General features: G+C 46.5%; 1 protein-coding gene across 3 annotated transcripts; it reads right to left on the minus strand.

The window, feature by feature from the left end:
• Positions 1-322: 322 nt before the first annotated feature.
• MRPS21 (mitochondrial ribosomal protein S21) lies at positions 323-14,780 on the minus strand. Of its 3 annotated transcripts, none has more exons than XM_024249587.3 (3): positions 14,725-14,780; positions 14,246-14,360; positions 323-627 (listed from the first exon to the last, which is right to left on the minus strand). In XM_024249587.3, the coding sequence occupies exons 2-3, from the start codon at positions 14,326-14,328 to the stop codon at positions 447-449; spliced, it is 264 nt and encodes an 87-aa protein (XP_024105355.1). In that variant the 5' UTR covers positions 14,329-14,360; positions 14,725-14,780; the 3' UTR covers positions 323-446. The 3 variants fall into 3 exon arrangements, with proteins under 3 accessions (XP_024105355.1, XP_054409412.1, XP_024105358.1); XM_054553437.2 differs by having other exon boundaries at positions 14,574-14,780; XM_024249590.3 differs by having other exon boundaries at positions 14,729-14,777.
• Positions 14,781-15,048: the final 268 nt, after the last annotated feature.

Below are 15,048 nucleotides of genomic sequence, written 5' to 3' on the forward strand. Positions count from 1 at the left end.
GCCAATTTTTTTTTGTATTTTTAGTAGAGACGGGGTTACCACATTGGCCAAGCTAGTCTCAAACTCCTGGCCTCAAGTGATCCGCCCGCCTCAGCCTCCCAAAGTGTTGGGATAACAGGCGTGAGCCACCATGCTGGGCCATCATCTCCTGAACTTTTTCATCTGCCCAAACTGAAACTCTGTACCCATTAAACAATAACTCCTCATTGCCCCCTCCTCCAGTCCCTGGCAAATACCATTCTACTCCTAGAGTACTTTCAGACTCAGTTTCTTCTTTCACTTAATAAAAGACAGGGTCCACTGCTGACTATATTTGGAGGCCTTCTTGCAGACATGTGATTTGAGTTTATTGCAGAGAACGGTAATAGGAAATGAGATTGTACAAAGAAAAGAGATGGAGACAAAACTGGATGAGGGTTTCGCACTGGTTGTCCCATCCACAGGCCTCAGCAACCCTGCCACGGATCTGCCCGATTCTTTCGCATCAAGAAGTTGATCTTGCGAGCCATTTCCATGTTGTAGATCCGCCGGCACCTTTCATAGCTTTCCCTCTGTCGCCGGCGGCAAGGCTTCTCATAATACCGCCGATGCTTAATGTCCTCAATGAGCCCATCCATAGTGAGGATTCTGTATAAAGGCAAGCAATGAGGTTAGACATTTGGGATCATCATTATTCATAAATAGTCAGAAGTCGATTGGCCAAACAATTGGTATTTATAAAAATTACAGTGGGAAATGGTGGCAATAGAGCATTAACTGCCTACTTACAGAGGCCTCAATAAGAATCTGTGGGCCGGGTGCAGTAGCTCATGCCTGTAATCCCACCACTTTGGGAGCCCAAGGTGAGCAGATTGAGCCCAGGAGTTTGAGACCAGCCTAGGCAACATGGCAAAATCCTGTTTCTACAAAAAATAAAAATAATTAGCCAGGCTTCGTGGCGTGTGTCTGTAGTGCTAGCGACTCACGAGGCTGAGGTGGGAGCATCACTTGAGCCCAGGGGAGACTGAGGCTGCAGTGTGCCGTGTTTGCACCAGTGTACTCCAGCCTGGGTGACAGAGTAAGACCCTGTCTCAAAAAAGAAAAAAAATATTGTTCAGCATGGGCAACACGGCAAAACCCTGTCTCTGCAAATAATACAAACATTAGCCAGGCATGGTGGTACACGCCTGTAGTCCCCTCTACTCAGGAGGCTGAGGTGGGAGGATCAATTGAACCTGGGAGTTCGAGGCTGCAGTGAGCTGAGATCCTACCACTGCATTCCAGCCTGGACAACAGAGTGAGACCTTGACTCAAGGAAAAAAAAAAAAAAAAAGGCTGGGCACAGTGACTCATGCCTGTAATCCTAGCACTTTGGGAGGCCGAGGCAGGTGGATCACCTGAGGTCAGGAGTTCGAGACCAGCCTGACCAATATGGTGAAACCCCGTCTCTACTAAAAATACAAAAATTAGCTGGGCATGATGGCTGGCGCCTATAGTCCCTCCTAGCTACTCAGGAGGCCGAGGCAGGAGAAGTGCTTGAACCCGGGAGGTGGAAGTTGCAGTGAGCTGAGATTGCACCACTGCACTCCAGCCTGGGCAACAGAGTGAGACTCACCCTCAAAAAAAAAAAAAAAATTGGGGAAATAAAAAAGCAATTAATTACATGGCCCTTACTCTTGGAGAGTTTATAGTCAAAGTTATGTTCTCAAACCTATTCTACCACAACACACCTGAGGGATATGATACAGTACCTTAAGAACATGTCTCCCTACAGCAATGATTCTCAACTAATGGGGCATTTCAGAGACGTCAACTGGGGAGAGCCATTTTCAGTAAGAACAGAATCACTAGGTGTGATTCTTAAGGTGATTCTCTTACTTCAAGTTTCATCCTGTCAGGCGCGGTGGCTCACACCTGTAATTCCAGCACTGTGGGAGGCCAAGGTGGGTGGATCACCTGAGGTCAGGAGTTTGAGACCAGCCTGACCAACATGGAGAAACCCCGTCTCCACTAAAAATACAAAATTAGCCGGGCATGGTGGTATATGCCTGTAATCTCAGCTACTCGGGAGGCTGAGGCAGGAGAATTGCTTGAATCCTGGGGGCAGAGGTTGCGGTGAGCCAAGGTCGCGCCATTGCACTCCAGCCTGGGCAACAAGAGCGAAACTCCAACTCAAAAAGATCACTTGAGGTCAGGAGTTCGAGACAAGCCTGGCCAACATGGTGAAACCCCACCTCTACTAAAAATACAAAAATTAGCCAGGCGTAGTGGTAGGTGCCTGTACTCAGTAGGCTGAGGCAGGCGCCTCAGCCTTGAACTCTTGCACTCTTGAACTCGGGGTGGAGGCTGTAGTGAGCCGAGATGGTACCACTGCACTCCAGCCTGGGCAACAGACACTCTTGTCTCAAGGAAAAACAAAACAAAAACAAACTCACAGGAGGCATTAAACCTGAACTTGAGAACAAGAAAGTGGTTGTGAAGGGATCCTAAAGAACAACTCATCTGAAATGTGAATAAGTAGGTTGCCCTATTTTCCACTCTCTTTTCCTACACCAATTATTGTCCTAAAACATAAATCAGATCATGTCACTCTGGTGCTAAAAAATCTTTCCTAATGTACAGAATGGCCTAAGCCACTAAAGTTCCCAGAATCATCTGCACATCAGAACTGCCCAGGGATCTTTTAAACATTCCGAACCCTGGGCCACACCCCAGTCCAATTAAATCACAAAGGAGAGGGAAAGGGACATGAGCAGGTTTTTAAGTTTCTAAGGTGATTCCAATGTACAGACAGATTTTGGAACTACTAGTCTAAGCTCAAAGCCCAAACAATTGCACCCTATATATATATCTTTAATAACCTGCCCTACTGATCACTTGAGGTCAGGAGTTCGAGACAAGCCTGGCCAACATGGTGAAACCCCGTCTCTACTAAAAATACAAAAATTAGCTGGGCATGGTGGTGCCCACCTGTAATCCCAGCTACTCGGGAGGCAGAGGCAGGAGAATAGCTTGAATCTGGGAGGTGGAGGTTGCAAGGAGCCGAGATCAAGGCACTGCACTCCAGCTGGGCAAAAGATGGAGCTTCCGTCTCAAAAAACAAAAACAAAACACCTGCCCTATAATGTCTATGCTCTAGTCACACTTAAGTATATGCAGTTCTCCAAGCATCCTACATACTTGTTTTTTTCTTTGCTCATGATGTTCCCTTTACTTGGAATATCATTATTTTCTTTTTCTTCCCGATGAAATCCTACTTGTTCCTCAAAGGCCCAAATCAATTGTTATCACATCTGTAAACTAGTTCAGGTGAAATCAAACTTTGGCATGCAGTAGTCATCTGGAAAGCTTGTTAAAACAGGGATTGCTGGCTGGCCATGGTGGCTCACACCTGTAATCCCAGGACTTTGGGAGGCCGAGCTGGGAGGATCGCTTGAGCCCAGGAGTTTGACACTAGCCTGAGCAACATAGTGAGACCCCCATCTCCACAAAAAATAAAAAATTAGCCAGACATGGTGGCACACACACCTGCACTCCCAGCTACTTGGGAGGCTGACGTGGGAGAATGGGAGAAATGCTTTATCCCGGGAGGTTGACACTGCAGTGAGCCATTGATTGTGGCACTGCACTCCAGCCTGGGCAAGCAAGACCCTATTTCTTTCTTTCTTTTGAGACGGAGTTTCGCACTTGTTGCCCAGGCTGGAGTGCAATGGCGCAATCTTGGCTCACTGCAACCTCCGCCTTCTGGGTTCAAGCGATTCTCCTGCCTCAGCTTCCCAAGTAGTCGGAATTACAAGCACCAGCTAATGTTTGTTATTTTTAGTAGACACAAGGTTTCGCCATGTTGGCCAGGCTGGTCTCGAACTCCTGACCTCAGGTGATCCACCCGCCTCAGCCTCCCAAAGTGCTGGGATTACAGGCGTGAGCCACCGCAACCTGCCTTTTTTTTTTTCTCAGACAGAATCTCGCTCTGTTGCCCAGGCTGGAGTTGCAGTGGCACAATCTCGGCTCACTGCAACCTCCGCCTCCCGGGTTCAAGCGATTCTCTTGCCTCAGGCTCCCGAGTAGCTGGGACTACAGACACACACCACCACGCCCAGCTAATTTTTGTATTTTTAGTAGAGACAGAGTTTCACCATATTGGTCAGGTTGGTCTTGAACTTCTGACCTCATGATCTGCCTGACTTGGCCTCCCAAAGTGCTGGGATTACAGGCATGAACCACTGCGCTTGGCTGTGAAACCCTATTTCAAAGAACAACAAAGACTGCTGTGCCAGTTTCTGATTCTGTAGGCCTAGAGTAGGGGCCAAGAATTTGCATTTCTAACAGTTCCCAGCTGATATTGCTGCTGATGGTCCAGGGACAACCAACACCATGGCACACTTAATGTCTCCCTTTTTCTTTTTTTTTTTTGAGGCGGGGCCTCGCTCTGTTGCCCAGGCTGGAGTGCAGTGTCACCATCTTGGCTCACTGCAGCCTCCACCTCTCAGGTTCAAGCAATTCTCCCGCCTCAGCCTCCTGAGTAGCTGGGATTACAAGGGCGTACCACCACACCTGGATAATTTTTGCATTTTTAGTAGAGTCAGGGTTTCACCATGTTGGCCAGGCTGGTCTAGAACTCCTGACCTCAGGTGATCCACCCGCCTCGGCCTCCCTAAGTGCTGGGATTACAAGCGTGAGCCACCACGCCCGGCTGATGTCTCTTTTATAGCACTGATCAAACAGTATTACATTGAACCCCTCATTGGGTTGTGTCTTTTCTAAGGTTAGAGATCAAATCTGTATTCACTTTTGCACATAACAAAATACTTGGCGAAGAACAACTAGGAAATGTATGCCAAAAATGAGTCCTCTAGATGACTAATAAATGTCCATAGCACAAGGGATTAAGTGACCTTACAATATATACAGTTATTGGGGATATTAGCTCAGAAAGCCTCAATAGTATGACCTTTACTACTATGGCATATTAGAGTTTAGATAGCATTTTTACATCCATCATCCTAACTACACTCCTATGAAATTGTTTAGGCAAATAATGTCCTCTTTTTATAGATTAGGAAACTGAAGTTCAGAGAGGCTGACCCACCCAAGATCACAAAATGGAACTATAAGCAGAATTCAGGTCTTTAGTAAAGTGCTCTACAACAGTATTCTGCTTCTCAAACAAAAACCACCAATTTCAGAAGACAAACTGTTGCAGTATACATGGGTAAAAGAGGGAGTGAAGAGCTGGGCTAAACTCTTCAATCAGAGTAAAGAGGAAATGGAAGCCGATATGGTACACTTGGAGAAAAGAATGATCTAAACATGTAAACATTTATTTCTGCTGAGACTTGTGTTTAATACTGTCTAATGAAGGTTGCTTTTTGGACTAGAAAGTAGTATATTGGAGAAAATATAGAAAAAAGCCCCTGAAAGAAAAAGATTGGATACACAATGTAAAAAGTACACGGAGACTGGATTTGAGAGAATATAAAAAGGACAGAGACCCTGAATAAATATGACCTAGGAAGACGAACCTATTGGAATGACAAAGACAGTTTAAAAGTAGGATGAAACAACACTGCAAGAGGAGGAAGGGGTTGAGTATGACTCAAGGAACCGTACTGGAGTTCCAAAAGGCTTCTAAAACAAAGGTGATCATCTTACCAAGGAAATGCCTGTACTGTCAGGCAAAAGGGCAAAACAAGGAAAAAGAATAACAAAAGAACATAAGAATGGTGAAGGGAAAAGAAAGAATATAATGATGGGGGTTGGTAAATGGCATTCCCTGGATGTACTACTTACTTCCAAAACACAGACCAAATAAATTCCAAGATGCCAGGTGAGGATTCCCTCCCTTACCCGGCATGTTCTAGTCATACTAAAAAAGGCACAGATTATCTTCAAATGCCCCAGAGTCCCTATAGTAGAGGTATCTACTCAACTTTACCTCTAACAGAAAAGGATGCAAGAAAAGCTTTGTAAAACACAAGAATAGAGGGGGTGTTACTAATGATGCTTCCTTCTGCTTCCAAAAGTAGTTCAAGGACTAGCACATCAAGAGCTTTAGAGTAAACAGATCAGCCTGGAGTTCGGGCGCCTGGCAACCTAATACTGAAGGAGAAACCAGCTGCCAGTTTTAGTGAAATTCAAATGATTATGTAAAAGGAGCCAAGCTGCCTGGAGCGGGGGGAGTTGCGGGTGGCAGACTCACATGTCGGTGTAGCCAGTCTATGTCAGGACAGATGTGTATGCAGAAGGACTCAACGGACCCAGAAGGTAGCCCACTAGGAGTAAAAGGAGTCAACAGGGCACGCTTCCAGTGTACTCGCCTTTCTTTGCTTGGGGGCCAGCCAATCATGCAGGACTTCCTAGCAACCCCCACTCTCCACTTCCTCATCCCGGGCACCAGTGAGGGCCCCCAGTTATATAACAGGCATTTTGTGGTGGCCTCACTGGCCAGACACATAGGCTGTTTCCTTTGTAAGACTCTCTCTGTACTCCAAACATGGTAAAGCTTTAATCACCTCCCTCTAGGCTCATTTGCTCTCCTACCTATTGTTGTAATTAGACCACAGAACAAGCAAATTATTTTTAAACTACCAGCTATGAGAAAGCTGAAAGAGATCAGGAGAGGCCTGGAGTGTGAGAAAGATATACAGAAAAAGTGGCCAGAGAGAGGACATTTGGGAAAAGCAGAGAAAAAGAAGAAACAGAAAAATGCATCAGTCAGAAAATGTGTTTAACAGGCAGCGGAAAACAGAAGATTGGATCACTCCAAAATCAGTCTGCTCACATATGCAAGCTTAAAAGTCCTTACCTAGAAAATTATTCTAAGAGGTTGGGCATGGTGGCTGATGTCTGTAATCCCAGGGCTTTGGGAGGCCGGGCGGGCCAATCATGAGGTCAGGAGTTTGAGACCAGCCTGGCCAACATGGTGAAACCCCGTCTCTACTACAAAAAATTAGCTGGACATGGTGGCAGGTGCCTGTAATCCCAGCTACTCGGGAGGCTGAGGCAGGAGAATCACTTGAACCCGGGAGACAGAGGTTGCAGTGAGCTGAGACCACGCAGTCTGGGCAACAGAGTGAGACTCCGTCTCAAAAAAAAAAAAAAAGAGAAAATTATTCTAAGGCTGAAATATTTGTTCATTTCCCCCCTCCCCCTTGGAAGCTATAATACAATTTATGGGACTCTGAGTCTATGGGACTTGAATTTCTTTTTTTTTTTGAGACAAAGTCTCACTCTTGTCCCCCAGGCTGGAGTGCAACGGCGCGATCTCGGCTCACTGGAACCTCCGCCTCCTGGGTTCAAGCGATTCTCCTGCCTCAGCTTCCTGAGTAGCTGGGATTACAGGCACCTGCCACCATGCCCGGCTAATTTTTTTTCTTTTGAGACAGAGTCTCGCACTTTCGCCCAGGCTGGAGTGCAGTGGCGCTATCTTGGCTCACTGCAAGCTCTGCCTCCCGGGTTCACATCATTCTCCCGCCTCAGCCTCCCGAGTAGCTGGGACTACAGGCGCCCGCCACCACGCCCGGCTCATTTTTTGTATTTTTAGTAGAGATGGGGTTTCACTGTGTTAGCCAGGATGGTCTCGATCTCCTGACCTCATGATCTGCCCGCCTCAGCCTCCCGAAGTGCTGGGATTACAGGCGTGAGCCACCGCACCGGGCCAATTTTTGTATTTTTTTTAGTAGAGACGGGGTTTCATCATGTTGGCCAGGCTGGTCTTGAACTCTTGGCCTCAGATGATCCACCCACCTTGGCCTCCCAAAGTGCTGAGCTTACAGGGGAGCCACCGCGCCTGGCCAAATTTATTTTTCTAACCACTCCTCTTCTTTCTTAAAAAGAAAAGAATATAATTCTTTTCTTTTTAAGCAACATAAATTGCTTTTTTCCAAATCCTACTCCTACTTTGGTGTTTTAATCCCTGAAGAAAAAGTAATACTGTGCTTCTTAACTAGGGTACTTAACAGAATGCCAAGGGATACAAAAGTTTCTGGACAAATTTGATGCATCTGCCTGGAGCACCAATTTTAACTCGAGGGAGTGGGGGTGTTACCCATAAAACAGATGCAATGGCAACGAATACGAAGTTCACGTTACATTTTAATTTAGGGAAGCTTCAAAGAAATTCCATGTTTGCTTGTAGTAGCAGAACCCCTATAGTTCATTCACTCTCCTCTGCTGTTAACGACACTTCAGTAAAAAAGTTTGACAAACATTAAATAAGTGACAAAAAAGATAAAGGAACATTTATGTTCATTAAGTAGACATTTAATGAGAGCTTTGGATGTGCTAGACACTTTGGTAAATCCAAGAGATATACAAATGAAAAAGCATAGGTTTCTGTCCTTAAGGAGGCTACAAGCCTTTTTTTTTTTGAGACAGGGCCTCACTTTGTCACCCAGGCTGGAGTGCAGTGGCGCGATCTCGGCTCACTGCAACCTCCACCTCCCAGGTTCAAGCGATTCTCCTGCCTCAGCCTCCCGAATAGCTGGGATTACAGGTGTGCACCACCATACCCGGCTAATTTTTATATTTTCAGTAGAGACGGGGTTTTACCATGTTGGCCAGGCAGGTCTCGAACTCCTAACCTCAAATGATCCACCCACCTCAGCCTCCCAAAGTGCTGGGATTACAGGCATGAGTCACTGTGCCTGGCCAGGAGGCTACAAGTCTATTATAATAATTTTCAATCCTGGTGAAATCTCATGGTATGTTTTTTAAAATGCTGCCATCCAGGTGCCAACCCCTGGAGATTCTGATTCATCTCAGATTGGGCCCTGGCATTAGTTTTGTTTTCTTGATGGTTCGTTCCCTAGGCAATCCTAATAGGCAGCCAGCGTTGAAACCACAGGGTGTCACACTGACCACTCTCCGGCTGTCTAATATTAACACTTCGACCCATGAAATAGGTTTGTGTGAAATGCCAGTCATCAATAAAAAGAGAACCATAAAAGTAGTATGTGGGTTGGGTGTGGTGGCTCATGCCTGTAATCCCAGCACTTTGAGAGGCCGAGGCGGGTGGATCATCTGAGGTCAGGAGTTCGAGAGCAGCCTGGCCAACACGGTGAAACCTGTCTCTACTAAAAATACCAAAACTAGCCAGGCGTGGTGGCAGGTGCCGGTAATCCCAGCTACTCGGGGGGCTGAGGCAGGAGAATCACTTGAACCTGGGAGGCGGAGGTTGCAGTGAGCCGAGATCATGCCACTGCACTCCAGCCTGGGGGATAAGAGCGAGAAATCGTCTCAAAAAAACAAACAAACAAAAAACAGAAAAAAAAACAGGAAAAGCAAAAACTGAGTGTTGATTTAAATTAAAAATATAGTGGCTGGGCAAGGATTTTTAAAAGAGGCAGATAAAAAGGGGTATAGACAATCTTAGACAAAGAAATAAGAAGAGTCTTCTCTCAAAAGATAAGAGCTGGCCTTATATTTTCTGCAAACCTGGTATCAATGAAGAGATGATCAGGAAGGAGATTAGAAATATTTTGTTTCTCAGATTCTGTTTCAAATTTTAAGTGTAAATGGGGATGCATTCCATATATGATACGGGGCATCACTGCAGTTTCTGCCTCCCGGGTTCAAGTGGTTCTTCTGCCTCAGCCTACCGAGTAGCTGGGATTACAGACCTGTGCCACCATGCACAGCTAATTTTTGTATTTTTAGTAAAGATGGGGTTTCGCCATGTTGGCCAGGCTAGTCTTGAACTCCTGGCCTCAAGTGATCCACCATTCTTGGCCTCCCAAATTGCTGAGAATACAAGAGTGAGGCACTGCACCCAGCCGCTACTCTCTTGATACAACTGTAACAAATGGTTCAGCTGGGCATGGTGGCTCACGCCTGTAATCCCAGCACTTTGGGAGGCTGACGTGGGCAGATCACGAGGTCAGGAGATCGAGACCATTCTGGCTAACATGGTGAAACCCCGTCTCTACTAAAAATACAAAAAATTAGCCGGGGTGGTGGCATGCGCCTGTAGTCCCAGCTACTTGGGAGGCTGAGGCAGGAGAATCGCTTGAACCCGGGAGGCAGAGGTCACAGTGAGCTGAGATTGTGCCACTGCGCTCCAGCCTGGGCGACAGAGGGAGACTCCATCTCAAAAAAACGGTGGTTCAATAAATAATACTGTACCACAAATTTTGTTGTTCTTTGTCAAAGTAGCTAATTTTCTAAAAACAAAATTCTTGCTTCTGTGTTATCTATACTTTAGGAATAAGGGAACTAAAACTGAGCCTTTTGGAAATCTGTTTTACCATTAAGTAACAGCTATCCTTTAATCTTTCAATAACATAAACATCTCAACAACCATGGCCAGAAGACCCATCTAAATCTACCAAAATCACACAGAAAAAGATTTACAGGGAGAAGTCAGAAACGTAATACATGCCTTTTCCCAAATTCAACATTCATCTCACTAGCTAACTCACTACAGGGTCTGGATGTTACCTATAAAGACGTTCATTTTAGGCCAGGCGCAGTGGCTCAAAACTGTAATCCCAGCACTTTGGGAGGCCAAGGTGGGTGGATCACGTGAGGTTGGGAGTTCGAGACCAGCCTGACTAACATGGAGAAACCCCATCTCTAGTAAAAATACAAAATTAGCTGGGCGTGGTGGCGCATGCCTGTAATCCCAGCTACTCAAGAAGCTGAGGCAGGAGAATCACTTGAACGTGGGTGGCAGAGGTTGTGGTGAGCCGAGATGGCACCATTGCACTCCAGCTTGGGCAATAAGAGCAAAACTCTGTCTCAAAAAAAAAAAAAAGTTCATTTTGTACTTCCAAGATAGCAAAATAGGGCCAGAAAAAGGTCATTAGACATAATATACTTCTCAGACATGCCACCAGAAGGTCTGAAATAGGAGAGTTGGAAATGAGGAGAAATAGAGAAAAATGAAACAGGATACCTTACAACCTAGTACTTATCTTTACTCTCAGCATAGGTGACAATGTAGAGGGAACAGCTTCAGCCCAAGGATATAACTGCTATGCACACAGAATGAAGTGATGCGGCTGACCCCAGACCAGATTTTTTTTTTTTGAGTCTTACTCTGTGGCCCAGACTGGAATGCAGTGGCATGATTCTGGCTCACTGTAGCCCCTCTTTCCCAGGTTCAAGTGATTCTCCTGCCTCAGCCTCCCAAGTAGCTGAGATTACAGGCGCCTGCCACCACATACGGCTAATTTTGGATTTTTAGTAGAGACGGGGCTTCGCTATGTTGGCCAGGCTGGTATTGAACTCCTGACCTCAGGTGATCCACCGCCTGAGCCTCCGAAAGTGCTGGGATTACAGGCATGAGCCACCATGCCTGACCCTAAGACCAGATCCTTTTAAAAGACATAGAAACCATTCTGAGCCTGCAACTGCTTCTCATTTGCACAGCTTCTGACAGCATTTTTTTCTTTTTTTTCTTTTTTTTTTTTTGAGACAGAGTCTCGCTCTGTTGCCCAGGCTGGAGTGTAGTGGCGTGATCTCGGCTCACTGCAACCTCCGCGTCCCGGGTTCACGCCATTCTCCTGCCTCAGCCTCCCAAGTAGCTGGGACTACAGGCGCCCGCCACCACGCCCAGCTCAATTTTTGTATTTTTAGTAGAGACGGGGTTTCACTGTGTTAGCCAGGATGGTCTCGATCTCCTGACCTCATGATCCGCCTGCCTCGGCCTCCCAAAGTGCTGGGATTACAGGCATGAGCCACGGCGCCCGGCTGACAGCATTTTTTTCCTCACTAACTGTGGTCTTCTGCCATCCGGCCTTCCACACCTAAAACTCTCTGCTTTGCTAAGAACTACGTTCCCTTTCCTTTGCCCTCTCAGTCCTCAAGAACCCTACCAATATTTAAACCCAATCAGATGAGGATTCTGTTTTTTTTTTTTTTTTTTAAAGCGACACCTGCTGAAATGAGATGATAAGGATTCTAAATTGGAAAATGAACCACCATAAGTCTCTCCATTTCTAGTAAGACTAGTAAATAATTATTAAAGAACATTGCACTAAAAAGATGTGCTTTAGGCTCCTCTCCACCATTCAATAATTGCATAACTCAATAAAGATAATCTGATCTTCCAAGGCTTCCCTTACTTGTGAAATAAAGCTACCACATTAAAGGCCTTAGCGCAGCCCATGCAATATCTTTCCTACATTTTTTTTTAAGAGACATGGTCTCACTATGCTTCCTAGGTTAGAGTGGAGTGGTTATTCACAGGCACAACAAGAGTGCACTCACACTACAGTCTTGAACTCCTGGGTTCAAGCAATCCTCTTGCCTCAGCCTCTGGAGCAGCTGAGACTACAGGAGCCCCTTCCTTACAATTCTTTGATAATTCAACTCAACAAGTGTTTGTTTCTCCAAAAGTTACTTCACATTGGGAAAAGAAAATGACGAGTGAGTCATACCAGAAAGTCAAAATCCAAACAACTGGTGAGAAGGGAAGGCTAAGAACTTTTTGCTTGAGAATTCAGTGGTAAAGTATTACTAGGGCTGGGTCGGATGCAGTGGCTCACGCCTGTAATCCCAGCACTTTGGGAAGCCGAGGCAGGTGGAACACGAGGTCAAGAGATTGAGACCATCTTGGCTAACGTGGTGAAACCCCGTCTCTACTAAAAATACAAAAATTAGCCAGGCGTGGTGGCGGGCACCTGTAGTCCCAGCTACTCGGGAGACTGAGGCAGAAGAGTCTCTTGAACCCGGGAGGCAGAGGTTGCAGTAAGCCCAGACTGCGCCACTGCACTCCAGCCTGGCAACAGAGCAAGACTCCGTCTTAAAAAAAAAAAAAAAAAGTATTACTACGGCTCTTCTACATCTCTTAGCCTGGCATTCAAAAATTTTCAATAAAGCTATAAAGCTCCTCCACCCCAGCTAGTTCGTTTGCATTTATGTATTTTTCCTTATGCTGTATCTTTCCTCAAAACTTGTAAGCTTTCCCATCTTTTTTTTCCCTTTCTTCTTAATATTTTTAGAAATGGGGTCTTGCTATGTTTACCAGATTGGTCTTGAACTCTTGGCAACAAGTAATCCTCCCCACTAGGATTCCCAAAGTGCTAGGATTACAGGTGTGAGTCATCCCACCCAGTGAGCTTTCCCATCTTTTGCCTGCTTCTCTAGCATGCCAATCTGAATTCACCTTTTCCTTTAGCTTTGTCCCACACCAATCACTCCCTCAGCTTTCTATTTATCATACTATGTTCCTGCTTCCTAGCAACTTCACATCTTGATTTTCCCTTTGGGCTCTTTTCTAAGTCTTCTAAAGAATTCAGGTTCCTCATAAAAGGAGTCATTACGCTCGGGCAACATGGCAAGACTCCCTCTGTACAGAAAATACAAAAATTAACTGTGGTGGTGGCGTGCGTCGCTAGACCCAGCTACTCAGGAGACTGAAGCAGGAGGGTTGTTGAGTGACACAGCAAGACCCTGTCTCAATTTTTAAAAAGCGGGGCCGGGCGCTGTGGCTCACGCCTGTAATCCTAGCACTTTGGGAGGCAGAGGCGGGCAGATCACTTGAGGTCAGGAGATCGAGACCATCCTGGCCAACACGGTGAAACTCCGCCTCTACTAAAAATACAAAAATTAACCGGGCGTGGTGGCAGGCCTGTAGTCCCAGCTGCTCAGGAGGCTGAGACAGGAGAATGGCGTGAACCCGGGAAGCGGAGCTTGCAGTGAGCCGAGATCGTGCCACTGCACTCCAGACTGGGTGACAGAGCGAGACTCTGTCTCAAAAAAATAAATATTAAAATTAAAATTAAAAGCGGGGAGGTGCTGGGGGTGATTACTTGTTGAATACAATTCATACAGTTAGGTTTGAGGAAGAGCTTTTTTTCTTTCTTTTCTTTTTTTTTGAGACAGAGTCTCACTCTTGCCCAGGCTGGAGTGCAGTGGCTCGATCTCGGCTCACTACAACCTCTGCCTCCCGGGTTCAAGCGATTCTCCTGCCTCAGCTCTCGAGTAGCTGACATTACAGGCGTTTGCCACCACGCCCGGCTAATTTTTGTATTTTTAGTAGAGACAGGGTTTCACCATGTTGGCCAGGCTGGTCTGAAACTCCTGACCTCATATGAACCACCCGCCTCGGCCTCCCAAAGTGCTGGGATTACAGGCGTGAGCCACCGCGCCCGGCCCAGAACTTCATTTTTAAGATAATAAACTGAGGGGCTGAGACGTTTTAAGAGACTGTGAACACCTGGGCTGGCACTGTTTTGAAGACAATCAACGAAAGGGGAAGGGAGAGAATAACCACCGCACTTCCCAGAGAGTCTAGGCATGATTCTGGTCCCTTAACAGTTACCTGTTTAGGGTCCTGTATGCGCTTTCCACGTTCCCTTCCTGCACCATCACAGTCCTGGCGATGAACTTCAGATGTTTTGCCATGACCTTGGATTTAAACCTTCACTCTGCAGAGCCTAAGGGATGACGGAGAAAGGGCGAGGAAAGTATAAAGAGAAACGCAACATAATACAAACTACACCGATTTGGACATTCAACATGCTCAGGAACGCGCGAGATGGAGCACATGGAAGTCATCCTAGAAAGCAGACGCGAATCGTTATCTCTTATTCTCACTGCCAATCCAAATCCTCGCATAGAGAAGAAAAGAGATGGCAGCAGGGCGTTACCACAAAGACGCGTCGCCAGGCATGACGACAGGAGCGACAAGGAAGCGCCACAGGGTCCCAACCACCACACATAGTTCCAAAAGGGGTTGAGTTGGGAGTTAGGGAAGGACTCTTTGTTGGTCTTTGGAAAAAGGGGCGAAAGCCCGCAAACCTGCCCTCTCGCCAAGCCAGCCTTCCTTTCCCCAAACCCTGCACAACTCACCTGGCGCGCTCAGTACCCAGCCGACCGGAATGGTTCTCACTACCGGAAGCGGAAACTACGGAATCGCCAGCGCCGCGCAAAGGAACAGGCTGAGGGAGACAACCAGCGTGGAAACCATAGCAACGTCCTTTCTGGCCTCTCTTGACTGCCTCTCTTCCCCGGGCCTGGACTCTACACCTGACAAAGCAAAATACTCATGGACTTAAATTCCCCCGAAACACGTTTCTCGCCCTCTCATGGAGTCGAAGTCCTTCGGCCTCTGAGAAGGTCAGC

The sequence above is a fragment of the Pongo abelii genome, chromosome 1 (genome assembly GCF_028885655.2).
Source record: "Pongo abelii isolate AG06213 chromosome 1, NHGRI_mPonAbe1-v2.0_pri, whole genome shotgun sequence".
Classification (NCBI taxonomy): domain Eukaryota; kingdom Metazoa; phylum Chordata; class Mammalia; order Primates; family Hominidae; genus Pongo; species Pongo abelii.